At 51.7% G+C, this 27,804-nt stretch overlaps 2 protein-coding genes across 3 annotated transcripts in view; one reads left to right on the top strand and one right to left on the bottom strand.

Moving 5' to 3' along the window:
- LOC6501871 (protein yippee-like) overlaps positions 1–27,804 on the bottom strand; it is a 50,717-nt gene that overhangs the window by 5,965 nt on the left and 16,948 nt on the right. For both annotated transcript variants that reach the window (XR_006507708.1, XR_006507706.1), the window contains exons 4-5: positions 23,184–23,471; positions 2,018–2,227 (exon numbers count right to left, since the gene is read on the bottom strand). The gene's annotated coding sequence lies outside the window, so the exon portion shown is untranslated. The remainder of the gene's footprint in view (positions 1–2,017; positions 2,228–23,183; positions 23,472–27,804) is intronic.
- Positions 856–27,804, top strand: LOC6501963 (midasin). Its single transcript, XM_001966733.4, has 4 exons — positions 856–1,438; positions 20,613–20,848; positions 21,709–22,975; positions 24,308–27,804. The coding sequence occupies exons 1-4, from the start codon at positions 1,210–1,212 to the stop codon at positions 26,122–26,124; spliced, it is 3,549 nt and encodes a 1,182-aa protein (XP_001966769.2). The 5' UTR covers positions 856–1,209; the 3' UTR covers positions 26,125–27,804.

Raw genomic sequence — 27,804 nt, 5'->3', positions numbered from 1 at the left:
CCCTCGACTCCTACTATTTAATGACTGCCCACTGGCCCCTGGCGCTTAATGGAAAAGCTAATGGAACTGCCGAAATTTTAAATTTTTCATCGGCTATTTGCGGATGTTTTCCGGGCCGTCGATGAGCCGTTAACGCAGCTGCAGATACAGCCACAGATACAGATACAGATACAGAGACAGCTACGGAATGTGGTCCAGATTCAGATAGACTGGCCAATACAGAGCGCTAATCAAATTACCACACTGCCGAGCAAATCAACTGCAAAATGTTTTAATTAAGAGTGGGGGACCCGCCGGAAAGGGCGGCGGGAGCGGAAGTGCTCCGCCGAATGGCGCCCAGGACCAGCTGGTGGCAGAAACCGCGGGGCACAGAGCCCGCCCAAAGCGCTCAAAGGCCAAATCAGCGCAACAGATGCACTTGCTTCGAGAAAGTGCCATGGCCACTGATTTGTATAATTATTTGATGGAATCGCCACTTTGCGGCCCAAACCCATTTGCGGACCGCAGCCCGCGGCGCAGGAGGAGAGGCGATGGAGGCGAAGGTTTCATTTCAAAACGAAAACAATTTCGATTTCCCCAGGACCGCTTTGCCATTATCCTGGCCTGCGAATCATTGCACTTCCCTGCCCATCACCGCCCCGAAACAGAAAGCACGCGTCACGTAGTCGAGCAAATGAACTGCAAGTGACTTCTGGCCCGCAGCCCCTCCCCGGCAAGTCACCTGGCCTCCTCCCCCAGCCTGTCCAGGCGCAGGCGTCGGCCATATGCCTCGTGCGCCGAGTCCTGCCCGAGCCGTCCTCGGCCAAAACACACGCTCGGCTCCGTGGCAGAAAGGATATATGGGGCTGGCACCGCTTCGCTGCCTCAATCGCGCCTCGCTCGTTGGCCAGGCAGCTGCTCCCAGTGTCCCAGCGACCCACCCTGGCGGATCCTCTCGCCTCCTGGCCGGCTCAGGATTTACGTGTAAAGGACACCCAAGTGACTGCAACTGAACCCGAAACCGAAACCGAAACCGAAACTGAACACAAAGCGACGCCTGTTTTGTTTGCCGGCGAGTGAGGAGTGCCTCTGGTTTTTTTCTCAGTGTATCCAGTATCCAGTGGTGGTGCCGGCGGGCTGCGCGGGTGAATCCCAGTGAACCCCCGGCGAGCGGTGCCGCGTTATTTCCGCTTCCGCGTGCGTGCAATTAGCGGCGGCGGTCCCGAGACAATGTCTGGAGGACGCAACCCAGGACCCAGGGCGGTCCGCCAGCTGGCCCTGCTTCTCGTGCTGCTCGGGGGGCTCCTGGCCGCGGCCGAAGCCACAGGCGGAAATGACGCCATTTCCTTGGCGCCCAAACTGAAGCCAGCTGACGGCAAGGATCTGCAGCAGCAGGACGGCGAGGACGAGGGAGGAGCCCGCCCGGACAAGGACTTCGACTTTGCGGCCTACGTGAACGGTGAGTGTGGAACGGTTGTTCCAGAATGGAAATTAGATGCCCGATTGGCGCCCTGATGGAGATCGAAGAAGGACTCACAGGCTCGCAGGAGTCCCATTTGAAATCAATACTGCTCTTGCATGTCCCAGCCACAGACTGACCAGAAATGTCCTTTGCCAGCGTCCTCTCGAAACAGGACAAAAGCCCGGCCACATTCTGGGAAATTCTGTCCCTAATCCTCGGAGCTACCGAGTTGTCAGACAACGATAGCCATCTGCAAATGGGCGACAAAAATATTTGTTTGCTCGGCAAAAATTGCAATTGCAATTCCAATCCGGTGAAGTGAGAGGTCCTGCGGGGCGGAGGGCGCTCCGACCGCACTGACAAACATTTCAAAAGCTCTCCTACTCGCTGCGATTGCAGCTGCAATGTGATTGTGACACAAAACACACAAAATCACAGAACGTGCGCCCAGCTGCCAAGTGAATTACCGCATTACTCATACGCAGAGTGGTCCCCGATCGGAAAGCAATTAAATCGCAAAAGCACTCTCGCCAGGACGAGGGCTGGATAACTAATAGCTTCTGGTCCTGGACTCACCCGTTTACTTGTTGCACCGCTTATGCGCTGATATTGAGTCCTTAATCATCCTTCCCGATCGCCTCCAACAGCTCCCGGCGAAGGCAACACCTCGCCACTTTAGTGCCCTGGCTGCTGCATCCGCTGGCCATAAATTACGGCCCGATAGCAGTCTGGGCTGGGTCTTCTGCTCGTGTTATGTTGTGGGGCATGCGGGGCATGCCACTTCCTCTGGAAAATGCAGGCAAAGGATGCAGGGATGTTAGGCTAATCTCTTCTCTATCAAATAAAGTATAAGCAGGTCCATAAAAGTTTAAAGAGAGATTAAATTTGGCTCCAATACTTGTGTATGTTCCAAGAAAGAGCCGAACAAAATACAAGACTACAGCTCCAGCCTAAATAATCAAATCAGGCCCCGGGCCCCAGGCCCCTCCTGCACTCCAGCTCCTCAAGCCCAAAGCCGCTCCACAAACTCCATTGTCTAATTAAACTTCTGCTGCAGTTTCGAGTCCGGTTTGGGAAGTCGGAAAGTTTCGATGGCTACAACTGTTTGTCGTGGCCTTGGGAACTCTGTTTTAAGCTGGTTTTCAACTCTTCGGCCTGTTGGCCAACTGTTTCTGCCGTTGGCCACAATTGTTAAGCCTGTAATCAAAAGCAAATGAAAACAGCTGCCATAGTGCCAGACCGCCGGGAGTCGCGGAGGTGCGAATCGAGAGGAGCTCAGCCCGGAGAGTCTCCTGGCATTTTATGAATTATTTCGCAGCTCATTAAGGGGAACACATTCGAGTGCCTAAGTAGGCAACCTCCGACCTTTCCACCTGACACGCAAAACTTTTGCCAGCCAGCCAGCCAGTCAGGCAGTCAGTCAGTCGGTCGGTTCGGCAGCAAAGTTGCATGCAGGATAAGTAATTATTCCAACGATTATTGGGATTTGCTAGCCAGGGCCCCGGGTCGTGGGCCCAGGCAGGCTTTTAATTAACACTGCAGACACTTTGATTGAGCCAATTAGGCCTCTAATCACTTCAGGCCAGGACAGGGCGCACAATCAAATCAAAATAATCGGCTTCTTCGGGCCGCAGTCTTCCGATCCAAGTCCATTAGAATGTAGGACTAATTGGCAGGATTAGTGGGGCGCCCCAAAGCCCGCCCATAATCTGTGCAACAGGGCCGCTCCGAATCGGATCATCCATCGTCCTGTCGACAAACAATATTCGCGCTAATTGTTTTCTCTTCCAGGATTGCAAAATATTTATTTGCGAAGCGGTTAGTTGGACAAACTAATTTTGAATTCCAATTACGCCCCCACCGGCCATCCCGCCTGGCGCCATAAATTTTTGATTCGCATTGGTTTGCCATTTACGGGGAAGTATCTAATTAAACAAATTTGTTTTTCCATGTGTCCGAGGACAAATACAAACACAGAGCGAAGCAGCAGCCGATCCTATCCAATTGTCCGGGGAGTGGGCTTCAAATCGGACATCCTCTGCCGCCCAGCCCCTCCTGCGTGTCCTGCACGGTAATCGAGTGCAAATTAATAATGCTCCTGTCCTCGGACCACTGTCCTTGCCCACTCACTCAGCCTAATTAGGGTGCCAGGCCCTGCTCGGCACTGCACTCCGAGGAAGCTCGAAGGAGTCGGTGACCAAAAATGATTGGCCAATTGGCCAGCACCTTCCCGCCGCCCTGGCAGTTGTCGGGAATTCATTTTTATGTGCTGGTCGTTAGGAATAAACCACAATCCGTTTTAGACGGCGCTTTTATCGCCGGCATCCGTCGGATCCTGGCCTCCCGCCGGCTGCCTGCCTCCTCCTCGGTGGCTTGGTGGCTGACTGCGCCCGGGAACCGGATTGCTTTTCCCGTCGTTCTGCACAGCGCCGGCGGAGATAATGTCGTCCGAGGAGGGCTGGAGTCTAAGTGCTGGCAGTGCCCGGGACAATTTGGCACCACATTGCGTATGATTAATATAAATTGTTGGGACTTGCCGCTCGCCGCGCCCGCTTGGCGGAGGAAGAGTTGAAAGTGCATCAGATTGTGTCCTGATTATGGGGCGAAGGAGCCTCGAGCTCTGTGCTTTAATATTTATTCCGAGGATAATGCTTATCGATCCAGCAGCTTCTCAGCCATGGCTGGCAGCCTGTATTTGGCTTTTTGGCCAAGGAGGTGGCTCTGTTGTCGGTGGCCCGCTTCCGGGTGTTGTGGCTGCCACACGCCCCGGCCCAAAGTGTCACATTACTGGAAGTGCGACAGCCACCCGGGCTCTTCTAGCCCGGACTGGGAGTGGAACTGGAGTGCTGATGCAGCTGCCTTAGGCAGGATGCAGCATCAACATCAAGGGGGCCACGTCGTGGGGCACGCACCCAGCTCCCAGCTCCGCTATCATTTGTGGCTTTCATGTGCCAAGTGCCGGCGATACTCGGAGCCTCGCTTTTGCCACAAAATGCATAAAAAACGGAGCAGAAACCGCGCACACCTTTCAGAAATGGAACGGCCTGCTGCGGAAAACGAAACTGGCGGCTGGTGGCTGGTCAGAGCGATTTCCGCGGAGGACAAAGGACGAGGGAAAAGGATAAAGAGCCAGAGGCCAAGGCGAAAGAAAGTCGTGGAAAGCAGTGGAGTAGATGCGACAGCGAGGAGGGAGAGCGGGCTGCGGGGCACGAGTCTAGACACAACGATTGTTGCAGCAGCAGCTTGTTTAAATTTCATGTCCTGGCCCTGTCCTCTGCCACTCAGCGAGGGGGCGTGGCAGGAGAGCTGCCTCCGGGGCACAGGTGGCTGCCTAGAACAGGGTTCAGAGGGAAAGGCATCCGCAACGGCTGGCTCCGACGCACAGATTCGTGTACAATTTCTTTGCACTTTGGCCTGGAAATTGTGCGACTAAGACGACTAAGGCGACTAAGAAGTGCTCCGGTCGGGGAAAACTTGTTGCCCAAGTCCTGGCAGAGACCAGGCCCAGGCAGAAGTTCATTATGCTTCAGGACTGGGCTCTCCCACGGAGCCAGCTCATATACTTATCTGCTCAAGCGTTTCCCAGCCACTCTCCCCCACTGGCTGCCAGTCCCCCGGGAGCCTGCCAACGAACTCAATGAAGTGATAAACTGGCAACATTCAGTCCTGTGTCTGCCCGTCCCTGCCACACTTCCTTGTTTTGTTTTATGGCCCAAGAAGCGAGGCACACAAGGGCCGCAGGAGCGGGCGGAAAAAAAGGCAGAGCCCAGGGAGGCTCTGGCTCTCTGACTCTCCGACTCAAAAACCAAATGACAATAAACCATAAAATAAATTAGCCCTGAAGTTCGATGCGAAAGTTTGCAAACTCGCCTTCGGCCAGACTTTGCCACTAAAGTGTTGCGGGGTTTGGACTCCACAGTCCTGCACTTCGGACCGGAGCTGCCAGCTTTCCCACGTGTCGCCTACGTGCCGTGTACTTGTTCCACTCCGCCATTAGGCAATCGGCCGACTGGAATAGGTTAAAGTATCAGTTCGATAATTACCCATCATAATGGACCCAGGACCGAACGGCAACCACATGCATTATTGAAACGGAGCGGACCCCGCCGGGCGGGCGAAGACAAAGCCTGGGCCACAAAGCAAATTTAAACAAATTTCGCCTAACGACCGACCAGTGCATTGTTCCGTTTCTATTCCTGCCACTTGCCAGTTGCCACTTTCCCCAGTGCCGCGGCATGCCGGGCGGGGCAAGCTAACCGCGGGACCGTTTCAGAAACGCACAAAGTCCATTTAAATAAATGTTAATCCCCGATTGCCGGCGCACGCACACACTCCACACCACACCACAGTCGCAGGCAGTCTCACCTTTGAACTTTGGCCCATCAAATTAAATAAAAGGTTAGCAGCTAGCTCAATGGCGGAGAGGGGCAAGCTGACAGGAACAACTTTGCCAGAGACAGTGGCATGGAGATAGACCTCTAGACCTCTAGCGTAAGAGCGCTGAAAGCAACTAAGTAAGTTGACATTTTGAGAAGCGCGGAGAAAGGCGATGGCTTCAGTGGAGCTATGTTTAAAAACCTGTCTTACCAACACTTCGATTGGCTCACTGTGCCTCAAATGACCACTAGCAAGGACACCAATCGATGTTGCCCCGCTCCATACCCCATTAATATTTCACGTTTCATATTCGCATTCGTCCTCCGCCGCACTACTGACGCCCCTCCAGCTCTCCAGCTCTCCAGCTCTTTAGACCTCCGGGGGCTCGTTTACCTGACGGATTCCGGACGTCTGGTCGTGTCAGAGCAGTTGAAAAGGGTTTTTCGTCCTCGCACTTCCCATTGGCATCTTCCGCCGCTTCCTGTCCGCCGCCCGCTCGCAGTCTCGGTCTGCGGTCGCTGTCCGACGAGTACTTTAATTGTGTTGACTTTGTAAACGATCCATTCATAATGCTACTCGAAGACATCATACTACAACCCGTCGTCCGGGGATGTCGATGGCGGCAATGACTTTTGAATCGTCGCATTAACGCCACCACGCCATTAAATACTCTTCCTTAACACTGTGCCCTTGTTGTTGAGGTCCTTCTCGTCCTCAACGTTTCGCGGCAACCCCTTCGTAGAGCAACGAAAACACCAGGCAACGAAACACACAAAATGAAACAAAATGAAAATCGATAATGAATTAATTTCACAGGCACCGAAGGCAAATGGCGCAGACAAATTTATGGCTGTGGGCCGGGGCTCCTTCCACGCCACCCCACCTCTGGCCCCCACCAGGCATTTACTTAATGGTTAGTTCAACTCCAATAATCTGCCCATCGACGGCCGGCCACCGAGAGCGTTTAACGCCAGCCTCCTCCCGCGGCCATCACCAGAGTGGTCTTTGAAGGGCGTGATCAAATAAAGAAGGGAAATTAGTAACGAGCACATTTGTGATTTAAAACGGGCATTAATTGTGCCACAGGCTCCAGGGGATTATCTTCGAATCGAATTGAATTCGAAATCCTGTGGCAGGCGCCGGGCACTTTGTGTGTTTTCAGCATAAATCTCTGGAACTCGGTCTGGGGAAAGTTTCTGGGGAACTTTTCGGGCGTGTGGCTCTGCCTAACAAGCTCTGCCCGTCTCGCTCGCATTCGGCCCGGTCTGTTTGCCTTTGGCTCAGAGGGTTTAATTTTAAGTGGCGGGCGGGGAGCCCGAACGGGAACACCTGAGCCAAGTCGACTGTCGCAAAACGAGCCAATTAGTGTCAATCAGAGTTTTTGCTTCCCAGTGTCGGGAGAGGCCCCCATGGGAGGCTCCCAGCTTGGAGATATGACTCGCACATTCGGACTCGGACTTGAAGCGGAGCGATCGGAAGTGAGGTGCCTGAGTGGGAAGAGGGACTTAACCAGCCAGTAATTGAGTCAGTTGGTGGCCAGTTGGGCGGCGTCGGCAGATGGCAATCGGGCGCATTAAAAACTAATCGCAGCCCGTGCATGCGGCTCAAGTGATTAAGCGTTCGATTCGCCGGCTCTCGACATGCAATTACAGCCGAGTCCAGTCCTCCCCGCTGGCTCTCCCTTTATAATAATCTATTTTTCGCCTCCTGGTGGCCTGGTTCTCGGCGGGTGTGGGTGGGCCGCTTTCCGCACGTATGTGAACATGCGATGCAACTGCAATTATGCGCACGACTGACACACATTACATTTGCATGGCAGGGCCTGGCAGGGCCCGGCAGAAAGCCAAACACGGAGCTCCTAAGCAGAGGCCCTCTGTATTTATAGCCTACTTGGGCCACAAGATGGTCTATTCTCCTGAAAGGACTAAGCGCCAAGCAACTGACTCCTTTCAGGAGTAAACACAAAGGAAGTGGGTTGATCCGAGGAGCAGATTCGGCCAAAGAGCGTGATAATCCAAGACAAGGGCCGGCTCCTCCCTGGCCAGTCTGGGCTAATTTGGGGCTTCTTTTTAGCTCTTTTGTGCCCCAAGATCGCAGTTCCTTGGCCGGAGGAGCGCAACTTTGGCCACTCCACTCCTGATTGTGCAATTTGCTCCTCGGCCTCCGTTTGACATGCAAATGCTGCAGCTCGGCACATAAACTTTTGACTGGAGCATGTGCACATAGAGTGCTATGTACTAGCAAGTCCATGTACATACTGTCCCGTACATGCCGTGGATGGGGCGCAGTTGAGTGAGAAATGGGAACATCGCTCGGCACGCGAATTCTGTGGCAGCGTTTTGTTGTTGTTTAATTTTTGTATACCGCCGTCTGCAAACTGAAGGCCCAGAGTCCTTCCGCGCCGCTCTTGGACGTCGGCAATTTGCTGCATACAAATCGCGGCTGGCTGCTGCTCGGTGGCGACGGCGGATGGCGGATGGCGGATGGCGATGGCGGATGGCAGCCAAAAGAACTTAAAGTAGGTTACTTACGACCCCCATAAGCACACGAACGTCTCTACACTGAGCGAACCGGGGGGCAGATGCGAGATGCGAGAACGGATCGGGATATGAAGCCACTTCTTGGGAGATGGGGATTGAAGCCAAGAGCTTCTTCCGTTTAATTGGATAATTTAATTATATTCGAAGGAACTGCTTGCCAGAGTATCTGTTGTGCATGCTTCTATATCAGGGTTGCACGGCCACGCCCTCCTAGTCCCCGCCCCCTAGCCCCCTCTCCGAAACACCACTTTCGGGGGCTGTAATTGAGGAAAGTTTGGAAGGAAAGGCACAAGTTGCCGCATGTACGAATAGTTTGCTGCATAATGACAGGAGCGCCGGCATGCATATTTATGCCCCACGCCCCCCCTGCCTCTTGAGGAGGCCGAAGTCGAAGCGCAGAAAGTCACGCTCCATCGGCCCGGTCAATAGGGCGCCCCCCTGCCTCCAGCCCCCTTCTTCCCTTCTTACCAGCCAGCCGTAATCAGCCGTTCCAAAATCACTTTCGGATAAAGGACCCCCAAAGAGCCGGCGGCCGATTAATTATTTAGAAAACATTTCAATAGACTCGCCTGATTCGCAAAACGAAACCGCAAGGAGGCAGGAACTGCAGGACTGCCAGGACTCGAGCACTGCCGCCTCCCGACCCACTCCAACCGCCAACTGTGGCCAGCAATAAAAATTTTACAGACAATTCGCTTTTATTGCATTTCCCACACACGGGGAGGGGAAGGATGCAGAGACAGAGGGGGAGAACTGGAAAGGTCCTGGCCAAAAAGTTGAAATTAAAGTGGGCAGAAAGTCATTTGTTCGGAGAGAACTTTAAGAGCCGAGTTATGGCACAGCTTCGAGTTAAAAGTTAAATATTAGTTTAATTAATCGAGATTTATTTGCTGGTCCTTGAGTGTTAATTTTTAGAAGCCCTCTACTCCCTACATCCCTTCCTTGGTGACTGGACACTGGATAGTCCTACGTCCTAAGGACTTCTTCGCAACACCTCTGGCTCTGGCAAGTGCACTTCTGGGGGCTAAACGAATTAAAAAATCGAAGCCAGAGCCACTGGGGCATCGAGGACTGGCCAGGGGCGGCCTGAGGGGGGCCACAGTCGCAGGACCTACAAGGAGGCACAACAGCTGCATACAAATGCCCCACACACGCGTGAGGCTGAGCGTGTGTCGAGTGTGGAAGCAAAAAAAATTAATTTAAATTTTTATGATGCCATAAAAATAATGCATGGCACGCCCCGACCCTTCCCCGCCCGATGGGGGGCGTGGCAAGGATGAGGCGAAGTGAAGTGGAAGCTGGTGGAAGCAAAGAGCACAGGCAGGAGGCAAAAAGCAAAGGCAAATGCGATGACGAGGACGAGGACGATGGCGATGGCGCCACGTTGGCCCAATTAGCTGCACACTGTGCCCCAGCATGTGGGATGCCGCGCCGAAGGGGCGTGGCAGGCGGCCCAGACACCAGGACACCCTAAGCAGCATGTCATTAGCGCCGCCTCCGGAACAAGGCGGAGCGGGAGGCTCTCGCAGGAGGACCGCCACGAATTCCAGCCACCTGGTCATGTGTCCTCGGAGTAGGTGGTGTGCGAGTGGGCCCAGAGTGGCCGGCAATCTCGGATAGGTAACCCCACCAGACGGGCAACCACAAAGAAGATACAGTTTAAATCCTGCCCCTGGCTTGCGTGCAGCCACTGCGTATACTTAATATTTCCATTCGGCCAAAGCCCCAACGACTTGAGGCTTCTCATTCGCACTTCATACCGCAACAGGACAACAGGACAACTGGCCACGCCCCCTTCCCCCCTTCCGGCGCGTCGGGCCAGAACAATGAATACAAATGAGTCATTTATGGCCGACAGAAGGAGCCGAGAGGTATTCGTGGCTATTTCTGGGCTGCGTTTTTGGCCAAAGTAGCGAAAAAAGTGTCAAGGCAAGGACGTTGTATAGTCCATTAAAAAATAGCAATAAAGGCTGCCCGCTCTAGGATTTGACAAGCAATTGGCCAAGGCACATTAGGTCCTGGCCAGGACCCTCGCCTCGGGGCCAGCTGTGATTTATTTGACGGAATGCAGTGCATATGGCAGTCTGCTCTCGTTTCCGATCGTTTCCGGCCATCTGGGTCAATTGGCAATCCCTCCGATCCCTTCTTATTTATGGGGGCAGGGCAAGGTCCTCGCCAGGACTCGCCGCCTGATCCGCCATAAATGGGTGGGCGTGATGCTCGCTGGCCACTTCCCTCAACGGCAATTAAAATCGAAAAGTCGAGCACGCAAGGAGCTCCAGCAAGGAGCTGGCAATTAAGTCCTTCGAATGATTTACCCATCGATTGGTCCTTTCGGTTATATTGTGCCTTTTCAATGCTTTCAACTGAAGGACTCTCAAGGAGGCGAAAGAACTCAAGATTTATTCCCCGCTCCGCTTTTATGAACCATTTTTTGTCGCTCGCTGGCAACAATTTAATATTTGAGGAGCAAAAAGTCCTGGAAAAAGGATCAAAAGAGGGGGCAGAGGAGGAAGTAGCTCCATGCAATTAATCAAAAGGATGGGCGCCCCTGCAACACCCACCCTGCCCCATTCTTCAACCGAAGAAACCTAATTCGCCGCCATTTCATTCTCTTTTTTGACTCATGCAGTGCAGTGTAAAGTGCACGCCATAAGTGTATGTCTGCAGGAGAGCGGTGGCTGCCGGAGGGCAGGGGCTGGGGCAGGGGCAGAGGAAGGGGTAGAGGCAGGGAGCAATGCAAAACGCTGTTCGCAGAACTTGGAAGAGACAGGAAACAAAACTAATTATCGTTATGGCGAAATTTTCGCTGCTTCCATGTTCCCATAAATTTTATTCATTCTACACTGCGGCAGTGTCCTGCCAGAGGACTCGCAGGAAAGCTGCAATGACTGGGTCTCAGTCATTCCTCCCAGTGTAGCTGGAAGAGTGTCAAGCTGCTGCTGGAAAGGGGCGTGCGAGGGCGGGACTGTGCGAAGACGCCCATATTTATAATTACTGTTTGCACACTTAACGAAGCCTCCAGGACTCCAGGAGGGGCAGGACGAGGAGGACATGTTCAGCAAGAAGACGAGCCAGAGGAAGCACAACAGGGCCAAGAAAGAGAAGCAGAAGCTGCGAGCGCCGACAATTTTTGGAACTTCATATTCGAAATTATGCTCATTAATCACAAAACCAAAAATGCTGAAAGCTTGCCAGGACACAAGCGGGGGAGCCGTGCTGCCGTGTTGGCCAATACTTTGTTGGGCCTAGGCACGCAAGTCAAGGAGAGCAGTTGTCGCAGAGCCACATCAACAGCCTGGCTGGAAAAATGGCGGATAAGTTACGGGGCTCGGAAGGAAGGAACTTCGGACCAGGTCGGCAGGACTGCTAGCTGTGGAGTTTATGAATCAATTGAACAAATAAGATACTTCCATCAAAAGCAGGTTACTTGCTTCCATTTCTTCTATTGCGCTAGAAGCATATCTCTTCTATATTTCTTGGGGAGTAGATAAATGCCAGCCATTACGGGCTTTTTAAAATATCCAGTACGAATATATACCTACACCTGTATGGGAAACCCAATTAACCCGACTTTGCGGACTTTCTGACCTTGCACGCACGACAAAAGAGCTCCCAAGCTCCTCAAAGCCAAATATGGAATACTCTTCTCGGCCTACCGGGCGGCTACTTAATATTGCGCATACGCCCTGTGGGCTGCCTCTTTATTTCAATATGGCGCATTCGCCCTGCGGCCAGTTAATAATGACAGCCACCTTTTAATTACTATTTTGAGTTGTGAAGTCGGATAAACTTTCGAAGGCTCAGGTTTGCCCGATTTATGGGCCAGAAGTAAGCGGATTCCCCCTCTGACAGGGGGCTGCTTGTCCATATCCTGGCATTAACCATCCATTAACCATTATCTCCATATCTGCCAGGACGACCTTGGGGCACAGCTGTTGCCTGACTGGCACACATCCAACCACACACACCCGCCCTCCCCAGCACCCACGCCCACACAATAAAGAGCAAATTGTACGGCCTAGCCCGCAAAAAGTGAAAGAAGGTAATGACAGCCCGACAGGACATCAGTCATGGGCCTCGTTTCAAATAACTGCCAGAATGTGTTATTTTTTAGTTTTTGGCGAGTCCTTAAGGAGCAGAAATTAGTACTTTGCCCTTTGTTTTCTGCGAAAATAAAGAGAGCCGGAAAATAAATAATTCCTCCATTGAAGTTGTCTGTCCCTGGCCCTTCTGGCTCCCGTTCCCCATTATCCTTCGTCCGCTTTCCCTCCCACTCTCCCACGACCGCCGCATTGCTTGTTTTTCCTTTTCGAAGTGTTTCTGTTTGTTTGGTTCTGTTTTTTTTTTTCGAGCTATGTGTTTGGGGCGCTTTCCGCTTTCCACTGTGGCACGTAGCAAATTCCATTTACGTGTCCTTGAATTCTGGCCAATATTACTGGTCCTGCCCGGCTCCTGCGGCTGCTTCATAAAAATAGGATTCCGAATAGAAATTAATAATCAATATGGCAGAGTGCAAAGACGAAGCCGGCAAAGAAATCCCGCCGAAAGCCGAACGAGAGGCAATTTGTGAGGCCATTTTCCTCACGACAGGTGGCACGGCACTCTCTATGTCTGTCTGCCCCGCATTCGTGCCACACACTTTTATTTTGGAGGCCTCCGGCTGCAGGCCCCCGACATAACTCATACGCACCGTGGCCCCCGCGACCTGCCAGGATTAATATTTAATTAAATCGATATGCTCCCATCTCGTCCCGGTTGTCCCGCGTTGACAGCAGCTTGTAAAATATAAACCAAAACACTGACAGCCCGGTGATTTATTTGTGTCGCCTCGGTCTCCGGCCGACTTTGTCTGCCAGCTGTCTGTCGGCAAATATTAATTATACGCCCATTTAGCCAGTTTTAAATGCCTAATCCCGGCAGCTTGGCCAGAATCTCCAATTTACTTTCCATTTCCATCGGAGCTCTTTCTTTGCCAAGGAATTTCAGCAATTCAGGCCAACATCTCAATACAAAGTGGTGCAATCAGGTGCCAGATTCTCCAGCCATTGGCACTTCTATGTATTTACCCCCTTAACATTTAGGGGATGCCTTTATGGCCGAATGGGTCATATTCTAAAGAGCACATATCCTCCAATTTCCACCAGATTTTGAAGCGAAATGCCTCAAAACACTCGTGGATGGATTTACTTTCGATCTGCATTTAAATCCCACACTCCAAAATTTTTGAGATTTTTTTCATTTTTTATGATGTACCCCCTTTAAAATGTTGGGGATGCCACGATGGCCGAATGGGTCATCATCCGAAGGATACATCTCCTCCAATTTACATCCGATTTTAAAGCGGAATGCCTTAAGGGGGCAGGATGGTTTGAGACTTCAAAAAAAAATTTTTTTCAGAAATTTTTTATATTATAGAAAATTATCTTAGGAATATCCTGTGAAAGTTTCATGTCGATCGGACTAAAACTTGCTGAGATACCGATTTTCTAGTTTTTTTCTCTCCATATACTTTCCATTGCTTTTAAAACTTTAGACGCGTTTTGCTCAAAACAACTTTTTCAAGTCGGTGCGTAACGTAACTCAAAAAGTAATGCTCGGATCTTAATAAAATTTTGTACACATCTTTAATACAATAAATACTTGCGGATGAACGAACGCTTTTTTTTTTTTAATTGTTTTTACTTTTTTTAGGGGCAAAAATGGGCGGATTTTTATGTAAAAATGGCACTTTTGACTTTGAAACCGCGCCAAAAATCCAAAATTGCACATTTTTCAAAATGGTTTCGTTCATCCGCACAAGAAACAAATATTTTAAGTAAATCAATTCAATTTTTTGATTTTAGATAACACTGTAAGGCCAGACTTTACGCACCGCAAGAGACCAATTTTTTGAAGCGACTCCGGCCGACTGCCGTCACGGAATAAATAATAATTATTTCTTAATAAAAAATATTCTTAAATACTCTACAAATATAGCCATTTATCGTGTAAAAAAATTGGATCATTTCATTCACTCAGAAATGAGAAAAAAAATCGCAAAAATGTGCTTTTTTTCAGCCCCTGAAACCATCCTGCCCCCTTAAAACACTCGTGGAATGAATTACTTTCGATCTGCATTTAAATCCCACACTCCAAAATTTTTGAGATTTTTTTCGATCTTTATGATGTGAGTTATATATTTTTGCAATTGACCTCGAAGTCTAAGGAGGAGAGGTCTCGGGAGAAGACTAATTAACCTTCGAGTGTTTCCTTTTTTGGACGATAGTTCTGATATTAATTCGTTGAACTTGTAGCTGGAGGGATGTTGCCTAATGGTTGCTTGGAAAACGTTTAGAAAGGCCTCATATTTCAACTTCAGCGGCAGGAAGTCCCCCAGTTTCCGAGTGGCCTGTTTTGTGTCTCCGGTAGTTTGCGGAGTTTGTCATTTGGACAGGGACAGAGAGGTGGTATCAGCAGCAGGGGCAGGACATCTGAACAGGACTCGCAGAACAAATGGACAACAGTCGAGCGCACACATGTCCTGCGAAAGCGAGTCTGTGGGTCCTGGTGCCCCGATTGGTACCCCGATTTATGATTGCATTATGGCGAAAAACAGCTGAAGTTGATGCCGCAACAGCTCCAAACAGGACAACTACGAGGGCTGCGTGGGTTTGCATAATTCCACAATAAGCCCCGAAAACCGAAAGGGGGAGGGAGCCCCCAACTGGCTGATTGCAAAGTGAAAAGTTTCGCAGACGGAGCTGGAAACTGGCAAGTGGAAACTTTCATCGGCTTGTAAATGATGTTTTCCTGCCCCGCAAGGAGCAGGGCGAGGAGTTGTATCAGCTTAGATCCACAGATTGGATGTGACACACTCCCGGGCACTCCCAGGCAGGGCGCAATCTATCAGGAGTTTGGACACTTTGTGGTGCAAACTTCGGGCCAAGGAGACTGCTTTTGAGCAAGGAGACTGCTCTTTCGGGGGGAGAGCTCCCCGAAAGAGTTGCGCAAATTAATTAGTTTATTAAATTTGAGAAACTATTTCCTTTTGCTCCAATTTGTTCCCCTTCCGGCCGGCAATGAAAATTTAATCCCAGACAAAGCCCCAATCATCCCAAGGAGGCGGAAGTACTCGGCTCCAGATGTGTTATAACGGAAGGGGGCGAAAGGAAATAGGCTGGCAAGGACAAAACAGGACATGTGTTTGCTCCAGCCTACGATTGTTGCTCAAAGTGTTACTGTTATTGCCACCAAGGGGCACGGAACTCCTGCCACATGGCCCAGCAAGAAAAAACCAAGGACTTTTGTCCTTCAGATTTGCAGAGGCTTAGCACGCTTGAATGCCAATGCCAATGGACGTATTTTGTTTACTGAGGACATATATGGAGTCTCTCAGTAGGAAGCTCTCTGTCTTTAAAACTCCATTTTTCCTTAAAAAAAATATACAAAAAATAAATATTTTTTGTTGCACTGGTCCCCCGTTATCCTTGTTTGCCTGGCGCTCCGGCACAGTCAGATTTTATGAGCTGATGGCCGTCCGTGTAGTCCTGCTCCTGGCCGGAGTTCAATTAATTGCTCGTCCCGGCCACGCAGCTGCCTTGTAAAGGCCTTGTAAACACTCTCCCATGTGCGTGTGCCTGTGTTTGAGTTTGAGTTCGTGTTTGTGTTTGGCCAATGGCCATGTCTGGAGCCTGTGTATCCTTGTGCTGGAGCCTGGTCATGTTTGAGCCCCTCCTGCATGTGCGGGGGTGTGTGGCAAAACGCTTAACACTCAACTGAGCACAAAGCCCAAAAAGTTGATGAAGCGTCAGCAGATGGCGAGGGCGAGGGTGGTCCGGCGGGGCGTGGCTGCGAGGCGCCCCAGGACTGTAATCGGTTTAATGGACATCTCACATGAGCACTTTTTCCACAAACTGCAGTCACCAGTTTTTGTTGCGCCTCAACTGGCCAGATTTGACAAGAGGCGGATAATTTTGTAATATAATTACTCGGAAGTGAATCAAATTTGTCCGACAGACAGAGTGGCAAGGACTCACTGGCCCCGCAAGGAGGCAGGACGAGCTGCCATGGCTGGTGGCTTAAATGAAGTGAAATGAAAGAAATCGGCTTAGCTTAAGTCACCACACATGGCTCTTCCGCATCGTTTTCCGCCGTTTCCGCCGTATTTATTTCCTTTCTCGTTTCTCGCCCGCCGCCCATCTGTGAGGCAAATTACTTTCTGCCGCTGCCCTGCCACACATTGTGGCAGCCATAAAGCGCACGAACAGAAGGCGCGGGCAGGCCACCATAAAAGCAAATCAAAGGCATAAAAAGCGAGCCAAACAACAGGTTGGCCGGCCCACAAAAACACCAGAGCCCTCCAGCGGCCCTCGTAAATACACATAACACACACGCTCACACATATTAGAGAAATTCCGTATCCTTCTCAGCGAGGGGAGCTTGAGAACTAATCTGAGGCGGGCCCCTTCCGCCCAAAACCCTCAAGGCCACTCTCGCCTTTCACACTCCCGGCCCTGTTGCTTCGGTTTTCCGTCTCCGATTTCCATTTCAGCTGAACAAGGCGGCCATATGTCCTTTTCGTCCAGGACATGGGCCATATTCCATAAATATGTGTCCTTTTTATTCGTCTATTATTGACACTCGTCCTGGTAGAGAGGCCTTTCCCCAAAATCGAATTCGAATTTAGATTCCTTAAAGCCTTGAGGACGGGGCTGCCCCTTATTTTTCCCATTTTTTGGGGCCAGCAGGTGACAGGACGAGGGAGGGGCCAAAGGATGGGGCTGCCGAGACATTAAGTAGGACGAGAATGGCTTTGTCGGTTTATTAAACATATTCCGTGGCACTTTTTAATGCAAAACGCCGAGCAGAGCATCCCTCCCGCCATGTCCTGCGGACTTTCCCATCGTTGGGAAGTTGGCGAAACTAAAAGGTTGACAAAAAAGTTGACATTATATAGGACTTTTTGTTTCCGAATTTGATGGCAAGGCGGGCGTGTGTGTGTTTTTTGTGGCCCCCGCTCTTTGTTATATATTTATCGTATTTTGAAACAATTTTTGTTGTTCTTTCGGGGGAATATGTTGCAATTTCAGCATCATAAAAATGCAAATGTCCTGCCGCGTGTGTCCTGTGTGTGTGTGTGTGGCAGGAGGAAGCAAGGGGAGGGGCGCATTAAGCCGATTTAAATGGAGGGCCATGGAAATTCGGCATTTTCCGCTCTCATCCCAGCCATCCGGCATGGCAGCGCATCAGTGTGCCTTCTGGGGCGTGCGGAGCTCCGGAGCATTAGCTAAGCTTATGTTTAAATATTCCATGACATCGATGAATAGTTTAGGTCGGGGGTTAAGGCTGTTTCGCCCCTCCCCCCCTACAGCGAGCAAATATTTGTCCACGTCGCCAGGTAATCCGCGGGAATCCCATTCGAAAAGGGAACTGCATGTGCAAAATATGGTTCGATGTCGTCGTTTCCTTAACCTCTAATCCGGTCGAAAGTCGCTTTCAATGTCACATCCGTACGGATCCCTACGCACACGTAACAGCTTCGTTTGATATTTTATTGACAAAACATCAAAGCCAGTGTCTCCTCAACTTCCGCCGCCTGCCGCCTGCCGCCGACATGTATTACGCATACGACCCGTGGCGCGCCAGAAACTTTCCTCCTCCGACGTCAGCGGAACGGATAAGTTTCGCATTCGGCCATTAAACTAAGTAGGAGCCACAACGGGCCAAACAAATTCCGACTTTCCATTTAAATGTGCTTTCGAGGACCGAACGGCTCTCCGCCCGCACGCTGCTACGGTTGCGGACATTTTAATTAGACTTTAGTGGCTTTTGTGGTCGCCATTGTTGTCTTGCCGCCAACTATGCACTAAATAAATTTCAATGACAAATACCCAGCCAGCCGCTCAGCCACAGCCCCCATATGCCGGAGCGGAGGCTTTTGTGCAGCCCGTAGTCCGTAGCCCGGAGGGAAAGGCCAACTTTAACGAGGCCAGCACTACATTCAATCGAATAACCAAAGGCATAAACAAAACGAGCTATCTGAGCTCCCTCCCGTTTAATTGCAAAACTCTGGCCAGAATCCAGGTCTAATCGGTTTAATTATTTCATTTAGTTTTCCCGCCAAAGGAGCCCCTGGCGCTGCCGGCCTTTCCGGCCCGCCTTTAAAAGGAAAACTAGAAAAATGTTCACGGACAAATTGGCCAGTTGAATGGCCAAATAGATCGCCGGATAATTATGCTAAAAGTTGTGAGCGCCAACAGGCCATAATGGGTTAATTAAGGCAGGAAGGCCCCGCTCCCCCAGCTCCTGCTTCTGCTCCGCGAAGCTGCTGAATCATCTGTCCGGTCCGGTGTCCACCTGTTAGCTATCCGTCCGTCCGTCCGGCTGTCCGTTTGTCCGCCAGCCTGTCTATTAATTAGCCCAAAGTGGATAGAGGAAATGGCCGGGCCGGACCGAACATGGGCCAAGGGTTGAGCGAGGAGGGTTGTGCCACTAAAATATGCAGCATGCTTATTACGAGCATAGTAATTAAACTCTAGAGTGCCACAAAATTCAAATATGCACTAGCCGAGGGGGAGGGGAAAGTGGCATTGGCTGAGGCAGAGCCACACAGAGAGGGAGAGGGCCAAGTGGGGTCAGTTTGTTTACCCGATTCCGTATGACATTCATGCACGTCCTGGGCGGGGGTACGTGTGTTTGGCTCAGTGTTCGGCAGGGATTTGCGCTGTTTGTCTAGCCGGCTCAGAAGAAAAATAAGCAAAGTCAGTGGAGGACGGGACCCGCCCAGGAGCTGGCTCTGCGTGCAAATTAATGCGACATTTATTCATTATGGCATGAAACAGTCTCTACCCCGCTCTCTACCCCGCTGCCGGGGAGCGGAGGAGGAGAGCACAGCCGAGGATAGCCGAGGATCTGGCAGGACACGCGAGGCATTACAGATGAAGCAGCCATCCACTCGACAGCCGGGCAACAATGGCGATGACACACTAAGGCACAGTGGGCCCTGCCTCTGGAAATCTGGTCTGCAGTTGGAGGATGTTAGGATTCAAGGATACTGGGAGATGTCCACGAAGCATGTGGATATTCCAGCAGACACTGTTTCCACTCCACATTGCCTTGTTCGGCCCACTGTGCCTTCACGACAACCTCAATGGGACGCCCACTTGAGCGGACCCCAGCTCGGCTGCCGTCCTTGTCTCTGCCCCCTCTTTCCGCCTCCGCCTCCGTCTCTGTCTCTGCTCCAGCTCCTGCTCCTGCTCCATAACGTGTCGCCGCAGAGCGTCGAGGGACATAAAAAGCATTTGCGTGATTTTATTTCGCATTTTTCTGTTGCTCTTCAGCCCGACTTTGCTTTTCAGTGTCCTGACGGCGGAGGAGGCCTCCCAACTGGAGCCGGAGTAGGCCGCCTCTGTCTCCGGAGATTGGCCGTATTCCTGGCCGTGTTTGCAGAGCTTGTGTCAATTTAATCACAGTAAAAAGAATTTAATTAGTCGAGGCCCGCACAGAAAACAGAAAACAGAAAACAAGCGGCATTAATAAAAGGCGTGCTGAATAAAATTTCCATAACTCTGCCCTCCGCCCTCCGCCCACTGCCCTCTGCCCTCGGAGATGGGGCTAGGAAAGTGGAGCAGCTGCCTGGCCAAATTATTAACTTGACTGAATTCCGTCGCCAGGTGTGGACAATGGCCGTGAAGCAGGAAGGAAGGAAGGCCCCCTTCCTGCCAGTGCACTGGGAGAATAAAGGCACTTTTCGTGGCTCTCCGAATACTCTGCATATTTTCGGTGTCCTTGCTGGGTGGAAGGAAATTTCACTCGCAATTTGCGATGTCTTTTATCGCCCATCTGCCCGCAAAAACACACACACATTCCAATTTATTTTTATAGAGACGCTGGCAGACGCTCGTCCTGGAATGGCAATTCAGTCAATGACAGGACATAAAGGAGCCACCACTGGCACAAAAATATCCTTGTCTATTCAGGCATGAGTAAAAACCTATTTTGTCGGGGTCAGGTGCATGCAGGATCTACATACACGCACACACCTCAGCAGGCCCAGGACTCAGGAGTGGAAGAGTGGAAGAGTGGAAGTCAATTCAAGCAGCTTACTTTTGTTTAAGCAAAAGGCAAAAGGACACTCGCACACACCGCATTTTTTGCCCTTTCATGTTCTTGATTCTTGGGCTTCTGTAGCTGCTCTGACCTTTCTGCTCCTCCGTCGCAGTGTCCTTTTTCGTGTCCAGCCCCGCCACTCATCTCGTTCCCCTTTCTTTCAGATTTCAATTTGCAAGAAGAGGCCTCCATTCCGGAGGACATATTTGACCAGCACGACGGCGACATTGAAGACGAGGATGCCGGCGTCTCCGCCCAACTGCAGTACCCCTCGGCCCCGCTAGGCCCAGGCCCCAGCCAGGACGACGATCAGGACCCAGACCCGGAGAAGCAGCTCCCAGCGGAAGCAGATCAGGAGCAGGACGAGTCCGATGACGACGCCTCCGAGGCAGCTGATATTGTGAGTACATTTCTGCCCCCATTTCTTCCAGCCAAGTATTTGTTGGAGGAACAGGATATTTTTTCAAGTGCAGACCCCGAAGCACAAGCGCCTTCATATAGAGATTCTTTATGGAGTGCCCGAGCCTACATTCAAGTCCGCGCCGAATGAGGTCAGTTCTATTGAACCGAACCGAAAGGAGGTTGCGGCGCCCCTTCACCATTGACCCCCCCAAACCGCAGCCCCCCAGCCCACCAGCCCCGCCCGCCCACTCGGTCGGCCCGAAGGATGTCCATTGAAATGTCTCACAATGCTGGCGGGCAAGTCAAATTACTTTTCAGGCAAAGAAAGAGCCCACGAGCCCTGCATTGAAGCTCACTTGAGCAAGAAACGAGACCGAGGAGAGGAGCGCCGGGCGTCGGGCGTCGGGCACTCGAAACCAGTTTAGAATCCCACAATTTAACACAAAACAGTGGCAAGCAGTGGAATAAATGCTGGGAAATATAAAATAAAGCTGCTAGCCAGCCAGCCAGCTGCCCCCCTGGCCTAATCAAAGATTTTGCAGACACTTGAGCTGCAGCTGCTGAGAACTAGGAATGAAACTTTCATTTTATTGTCAAAACTACACATGAGCCCCCACACCTCAGGTCCTTGCAGCGGGGAAGGCCCTTGCAAGTACCTGGGAAGGAGGAAAAGCGCTTTTGAGTCCCTGGCTTGGATTTTCTTTGGCTCTGAGAGCAGTACACTAGTGCACTGCAAAAAATACCGGAGGAAGCTCCAACGATACGATACTTTTAGATCAGAAGAATATAATTTTGAGAGGATCCCATTCTCATAGAGACTAGATAGCTAACTAACCCTTGAAACTGATTTACTTGCAGATACTCGAGTCCCAGAGGCCCACCTCGAGGAATTTCAGTGTCTACCTGGACGCCAAGAAGTACCCGAACAACAATGCCAGCAAGCGTTCCAAGGACAAGGACTGGGCGAAGGATAAGGACAAGGGCAGGAAGAACAACTTAAGCCACTACAACTACAAATTGAAAAACAATAAGGAGCGAGTTGCCGATAAGGAGGCTCCTGCCCCAGCCCCCTCCGCCGGGAAGTCAAGGGAAGCCAATGGCGGGGACGGGGATGCAGATTTTCCATCGAAACTCGCATCCTCCGCCGCCTCATCCGTGGAGGAGCAGGAGGATAGCGCGAACTTTGGCAGGCAAAGTTTTTCGCATAAAAAATTAAAGAACATGCACGAACAGCAAAATCAACAGAAGGAGCATCCCACGGATGCCAAGGAGTCTAGGGAGCAGGACCCGTCGTCGCCGCAGCTGTTTGATTCTATTGAAATATTAAACGAACGAAAATTTAATAAACCCATTGGGGCGGAGCAGGTGCAGACAGGTGAGACGGCCATTGGCGATATCGAGGACAATCTGGATAATGATGAGGAATCGGACCAGCAGCAGCAGCAGCAGCAGGAGCAGGAAGAGGACGAGCAGGAGGACGAGGAGGAGGAGGAGGAGGGCTTTAAGTCGTCCATTGACAATGATGAATTGGCCAAGAGATACTATCCGCCGACAACCACGACGGAGCCAACCACCCTGCCCACAACCACCTCCACCACCAGCACCACAACAGCAAGGACCTCCACCACGACCAGCACAACTACTCCGAGGACAACCACAACTTTGCGAACTTCGAGGACTCCCCAACAGCAGCCAACAATTGGCCGCAAACTGAAGCGCCATGGAAGTGCTTTCGGGCCAAAGGAGCCTCAGAGCCCGGAAAATAGATATTATGAAATAGCCAGGATCAAGCAGGAGCAGGAGGAGACTGCCAGCGTGGGCGAGCTGCACTACTACGACACGGGGAGCAACTACAACCAGAAGCTGGCCACATACGATCCGGAAAAGTCCGAGGAAAATTACTTGAGTGGTCAGCATCCCAGACGGAATGCCAGCGACAGGCGGGGAGCGTCCTCCGCCCGCTTCCTGGACGACGAGTACTCCGAGCCCCAGCCGCCCCCGGAGGAGCAGCGGCAGTGGGAGAGTCCGGCAGGGAAGGCGGACGAGAGGGACGGAAATGCGGAGGGCTTCGGGGTTGGCAAATTGGAAGCCGATTTGGATTCTGGAGCACAGCGATATCACTCGGGTAAGTCCAAGGAATCGGCAAGAAACTAATACGAAAATAAATATAAAATTGTGGAATAAACACCAAGAAGAAGGACAGGCACAGTGGTCCTTAGCTCTAAGGATTCTGTAGGGGAATATGCCTTATAGCTACTTGAACCCATCTAGATCTAGTCCTTGGCTTTCATTTAACAATTAGATATCGGAAAGTAATATAAAAAGTCACTTACCCCAGTTGTCCTTCGACTCGCTTCCCTGTTCCGCATTCCAGTATCCTTTGGCCAACTGTCTGGGCCGATAGCTCCTCCTGATTGGTATTTTCCGATGGCCAGCTCTTAGCCCACTGTGCCGCATTCCTCTGGCAGGTCCTGCCAGTCTTCGGTTCGGCAGAGCGGACCTCTCTGCCAGGCTCCCGTCAAAGTCAGGGCCATGTGTGTGCGGTCGGGTGTTTGCCGTAAATTGAAAATATGTAGAGGAAATCCCCAGAGCATTTCCAGCAGGAGCAGGAGGAGCAGGACCTGCGGAGAAGGAGAAGACAGACAGTGAGCCAGATGGGGCGAGATAGTTTGCGAAATTCTTAAAGAGCCCGAAGTGCCGAATTATTTCAGGCGATGGCCGCCTCCTCGAATTTATGCAAATGTTTCAATTCCTGGCCAGGAAATCAAACGGAAGACTCCCGCCCCCACTCCCCGGAGGGCAGGCCCAGCTTTTCTTCAAATTCCCATTTCTCTCCTGCTGCCATTAAACAATAAAGGCCGCAAAATAGCAAAATATTGTGTATATGTACGACTTAGGATTCACAGACAGCGGAAGCAGCAAAATCTCCTCGAAATGAACTGCTCCGTGGGGGAGGGAGGGGGGCGGACGTGCCAGGACTAAAATTGAAAGGCGAACCGAGGGTCGCCGCAGCAGTTGCCCTGCAAGTCATCCAGCAACATTTTATGACTGGCCGCGCCTCCCTCGCTGCCACAAATCAAAATGAAATGAATTTGTGTTGGGATTGGGGATTTGGTGCGGTTTGTAAGGATCTCAGGATTCGCCATTGAGGCGGGTCCACAAGGAGAGCAGAAGACGGTAGAAGGCGGTTGTAGCATCCTTTAGTACCCTGGAAAAAAATACTTCATGATGTCTAAGGACTTATCTAATTTTGGGTTATTTTTTTCCCCAGACAAAGCACGGGTGTTTCATTGGGTTTGGCAGGACTTTTCCCAGCAAGGACATGCCCCACGCACCTCCTATTTCAATGGGCATCTCTGGATGTCCGCCAGGCTAATAGAAATCTATTACTTCCGAGCCCCGGAGCAGCGTGCGGTGACTAACAAAGACTCTCCCCATTCTCTGTGTTTCTTTGCAGGCTCCTTGGCAACAGCCACGCCCACCCCCGCCAGCGCCTTCGAGCGGTTCAAGGCGCTGCGTCGCAGCCGCCAGCGGACAGGACACAAGAGCCACAAGAAGCGGTACAAGGACTACCTGAAGTGGCAGGACCCCCAGGCCTCCACACCTGGAACTTTGTTGCCGCGACACCTCCAGAAGCTGCAGAAGGAGCAGGACATGGAGCGGGAGCGGGAAAGGCAAAAGGAAAAAGAAAAGGAGAAGCAGCGGCCGCTGGGCCACACCCCGCCCATCTTCGCCCTGGGGCTGCGACCGGCGAAGCCTTTCTACGAGGGCCAGGTGAGCTACTACGACAAGCAGGAGCCGGTCCAGGACCTGGAGCAGGAGCAGCAGGACATGGAGCACCGCACGGAGATGGAGCGGCTGATAGCCCACAACAACGGCAACTGGTATCGCAGGATCAGTCCGGTTCTGAGGAACGGCGTCAAGAGCGGAGTGGAGCTGAAGCACCACCACCACCGGGGTCACCCCTTGGGGCACCACCAGGGGCACCACCAGGGCCACCACCTGAGCCACCACCATCTGCAGAACCACCACCACCATCACCACCACCAGAACAGCCACAAATCCAACCACCTGCGCTCGCGACCCAGTAATCCCTACCAGAGGAAGCCCTCGGCACAGAACTCCATGGCAGCACCTCCTCCCGGACCCGAACCCGCCCCCCTTCCAGAAGCCGCACCAGGATCTGAGCCCGTACCCCAGCCCACTCCCACTCCGCCAATACCGCCACCGAAACAGGAACTAGGCCACCAGATAACCGAACTGGAGCACCTGGAACGCTACTACGCCAAGTGGCCGCACCTAGCCCGGGTGCAGTTCCAGGTCTACGACGAGCATTACCGCGAGGCCCACCCGGAGCTGTACGAGGACTACGAGGACGACGACTACGAGAGCGCTGCGGAGCTTGAGGAGGCCCAGCAGGAGAACGGCGAGGAAGCCAACCTGCCGCCGTACATCAAGAAGTACAACCGGCGGAACAAGCAGCTCCTGAACCTGCTCGAGGGCACCCTGCCCACGCCCACCGCCTTCCCGCCGGCGGGTGGGGCCGGCAGCCCCCCGCCCCCGCACCTGGACGACGAGTACTTGCAGGAGAAGCGGCGTCGCTACCACCAGCACCACTTCGAGGACCTGTTTGCCCAGCAGAAGAGTGCCGCCGGGCACAAGGACAGCAAAGGCCAGGCGGATGAGGCGGTAGCCACCACGCCGTTCAGCAACCACCTGCCGGAGGACTCCCCGGAAGGCGAGTACCCGGCCGTGCAGCAGCCGAAGGCCCCGGACTTCTGGCCCGGAAAGGTGCAGGTGGTGGTAGCCCCGACCTCCACCCCGAAGCCAGCTCTCTTCAAGCTGCCCTCGTACCCGGCCATCGCGGGAAGCTTTCTGGGAACACCGCGCAGTCGCAGCGCCCAGTTCGTAGCCAACGTGGCAGGCAGGGGTCAGAGCAGCTGGACCCAGAACTCGACAGGATCGGCAGGCGCGGCCGGAGCAGCCGGCGGAGGAGTGGGAGCAGCAGTCGCCGCAGGATCTCCACCGAGGGGGGCTCCCTCGCCGCTGAACTCCTTCGTCTACCACCGGGTGGTGGATGGTCCTGGCAATGCTAATGGCGTCCCGCCGGTCTCCGGGCTGGTCGGAAGCGGAATCGGAATCGGAATCGGACGCAGACAGTCGCGGCTTCCGTTCGTGGCCATCACGGATCGGCGGATGGAGTCCTTGACCGGCAAGAGGTCCCTGGCCGAGCGACACAAAGACTTTCAGCAGAATCACTTTGCGATGCCTTAGGTTGCGAGAGGGGAACGTCCTTCGAGGAGGGCCCAGTAGAGGAGGAGACAGTACGAAGAGTCGAAGAGCAGGGTTGGAAACCGGAAGCGGAGTGAGGAGCGCCCTCCACTCGAGAAGAATCAGATTCGCATCTCCCCCAAATGTTATCCTGTGTTGCCCCAACGTAGCTGAAAAGTCTAGACTGATATTGAAGTGTTTTCGAAGCCCCTGTTTTTTCGAAGCTCCAGTCCACAATAACCGATGCCAGCCAGCTTTAACTAACAATCGAAGTAATCGAACTAATCGAACTAATCGAAGTAATCGAGTCTATCGATATCGGAATTAAGGCCCTCTCCAGCTTTCCAGCCCTGTTCAGAACTCAAGAAGTCTTAACATAAATCTAGAACTATATTATAGTCGCCGCTTTCGGATGTATAATTTTTGGTGTTTTGTGTTTTACGAGGAACGAAGGGAGGAAGGGAGGAAGGACGAAGGATCTAGAGATAATTATCGAGGAAGTCATTTGTCTGGTGGAATCATTAATCGGTAATCGGTATAATTAGAAAAGGTAAAACAGAAGTAAAATTTAAACTAAGAGATACAATTTTTTTGTGTATAAATAGCGAATAACACCAACACACCTGTAGACACACACACACAAACACCCACACACACACACACAGCCCACACACACTCTAAGAGCTGTTAGAAATCAAAAGTGATAATCGAAAAAAAGGATATATAGGCCACCTAGTTTGTTTAATTGGAGTTCCGAGTTCCGAGGAAGAGTTGCTTTTTGGAGTCCAAGTAGACGCTTTCTGCCCGCCCCTGCACGCGAGAATCCAACGAAATAGGTTTCAAAATTGAACGGAAAACTGAAAATTTGTAGAACGATTAACCGAAGCACTGAGTTTGAAAGCGTTTATTTAGACAGTTTAAGACAGTTTAGTAGAACGCAGACACGAGGCGCCAAGCTGCTGAAACATTGTACGATAAGAAGGGCTCGAAGCTGCTCTTAAATTTATGGACAGTCCGAGGGAACGCTCGGTAATCCGTGAGAACTCCCCCCCCACAAACTTGGCAAATTAACAATACTTTGTGCTGGGAAAGCGCTCCTCAAAGCTTCTGCCGAATTACGAGCTTAAAGACACGAGTTTTCCGCAAGCGGAGAAAGGAAGAGAAAACGAAGAGGAGCCGGAATGGCCAGAGAAGCTGATGCAGACTGGGAGATGCGAGATGCAATGCAGCGTAATTAACATATCAAAGCGGGACGTGAGTGGCAGAAAGAGGAGCAATTGAAGCCGAAACCGAGAGCAGTTCAAGCCGGTCCGAGAATGTTTAATTTAAAATTGTTAAATATCAAGGACTAAGGCCACACGAGATACGCCCAAGGACGAGGGACGGCAACTGCAGGAGCATTCTGTTAAATTTAATTGGAATCGCAGTACCGGAGCGGAGTGGAGTGGAGTGGAGGAGGGAGAACGTAACGAAGCCAGCACGAGGCAGCCCTCAAAGGTATCAGCGTATCAAAAAATAACAATAGTATAAAGTTATTGAACCCACACCCGAACACAGCACACCCAGAGCGACACACACACACACACACAACACCCCTATAAGACATGTATACACATCTCATTATGTGGTAAAATTTTAATGGAATGAAATTCAATAAAGCAACAATTTATTATTTACGCATAA

This window comes from Drosophila ananassae, chromosome XR (assembly GCF_017639315.1).
Source record: "Drosophila ananassae strain 14024-0371.13 chromosome XR, ASM1763931v2, whole genome shotgun sequence".
Classification (NCBI taxonomy): Eukaryota; Metazoa; Arthropoda; class Insecta; order Diptera; family Drosophilidae; genus Drosophila; species Drosophila ananassae.
This window is presented reverse-complemented; position numbering and strand designations above follow the sequence as displayed.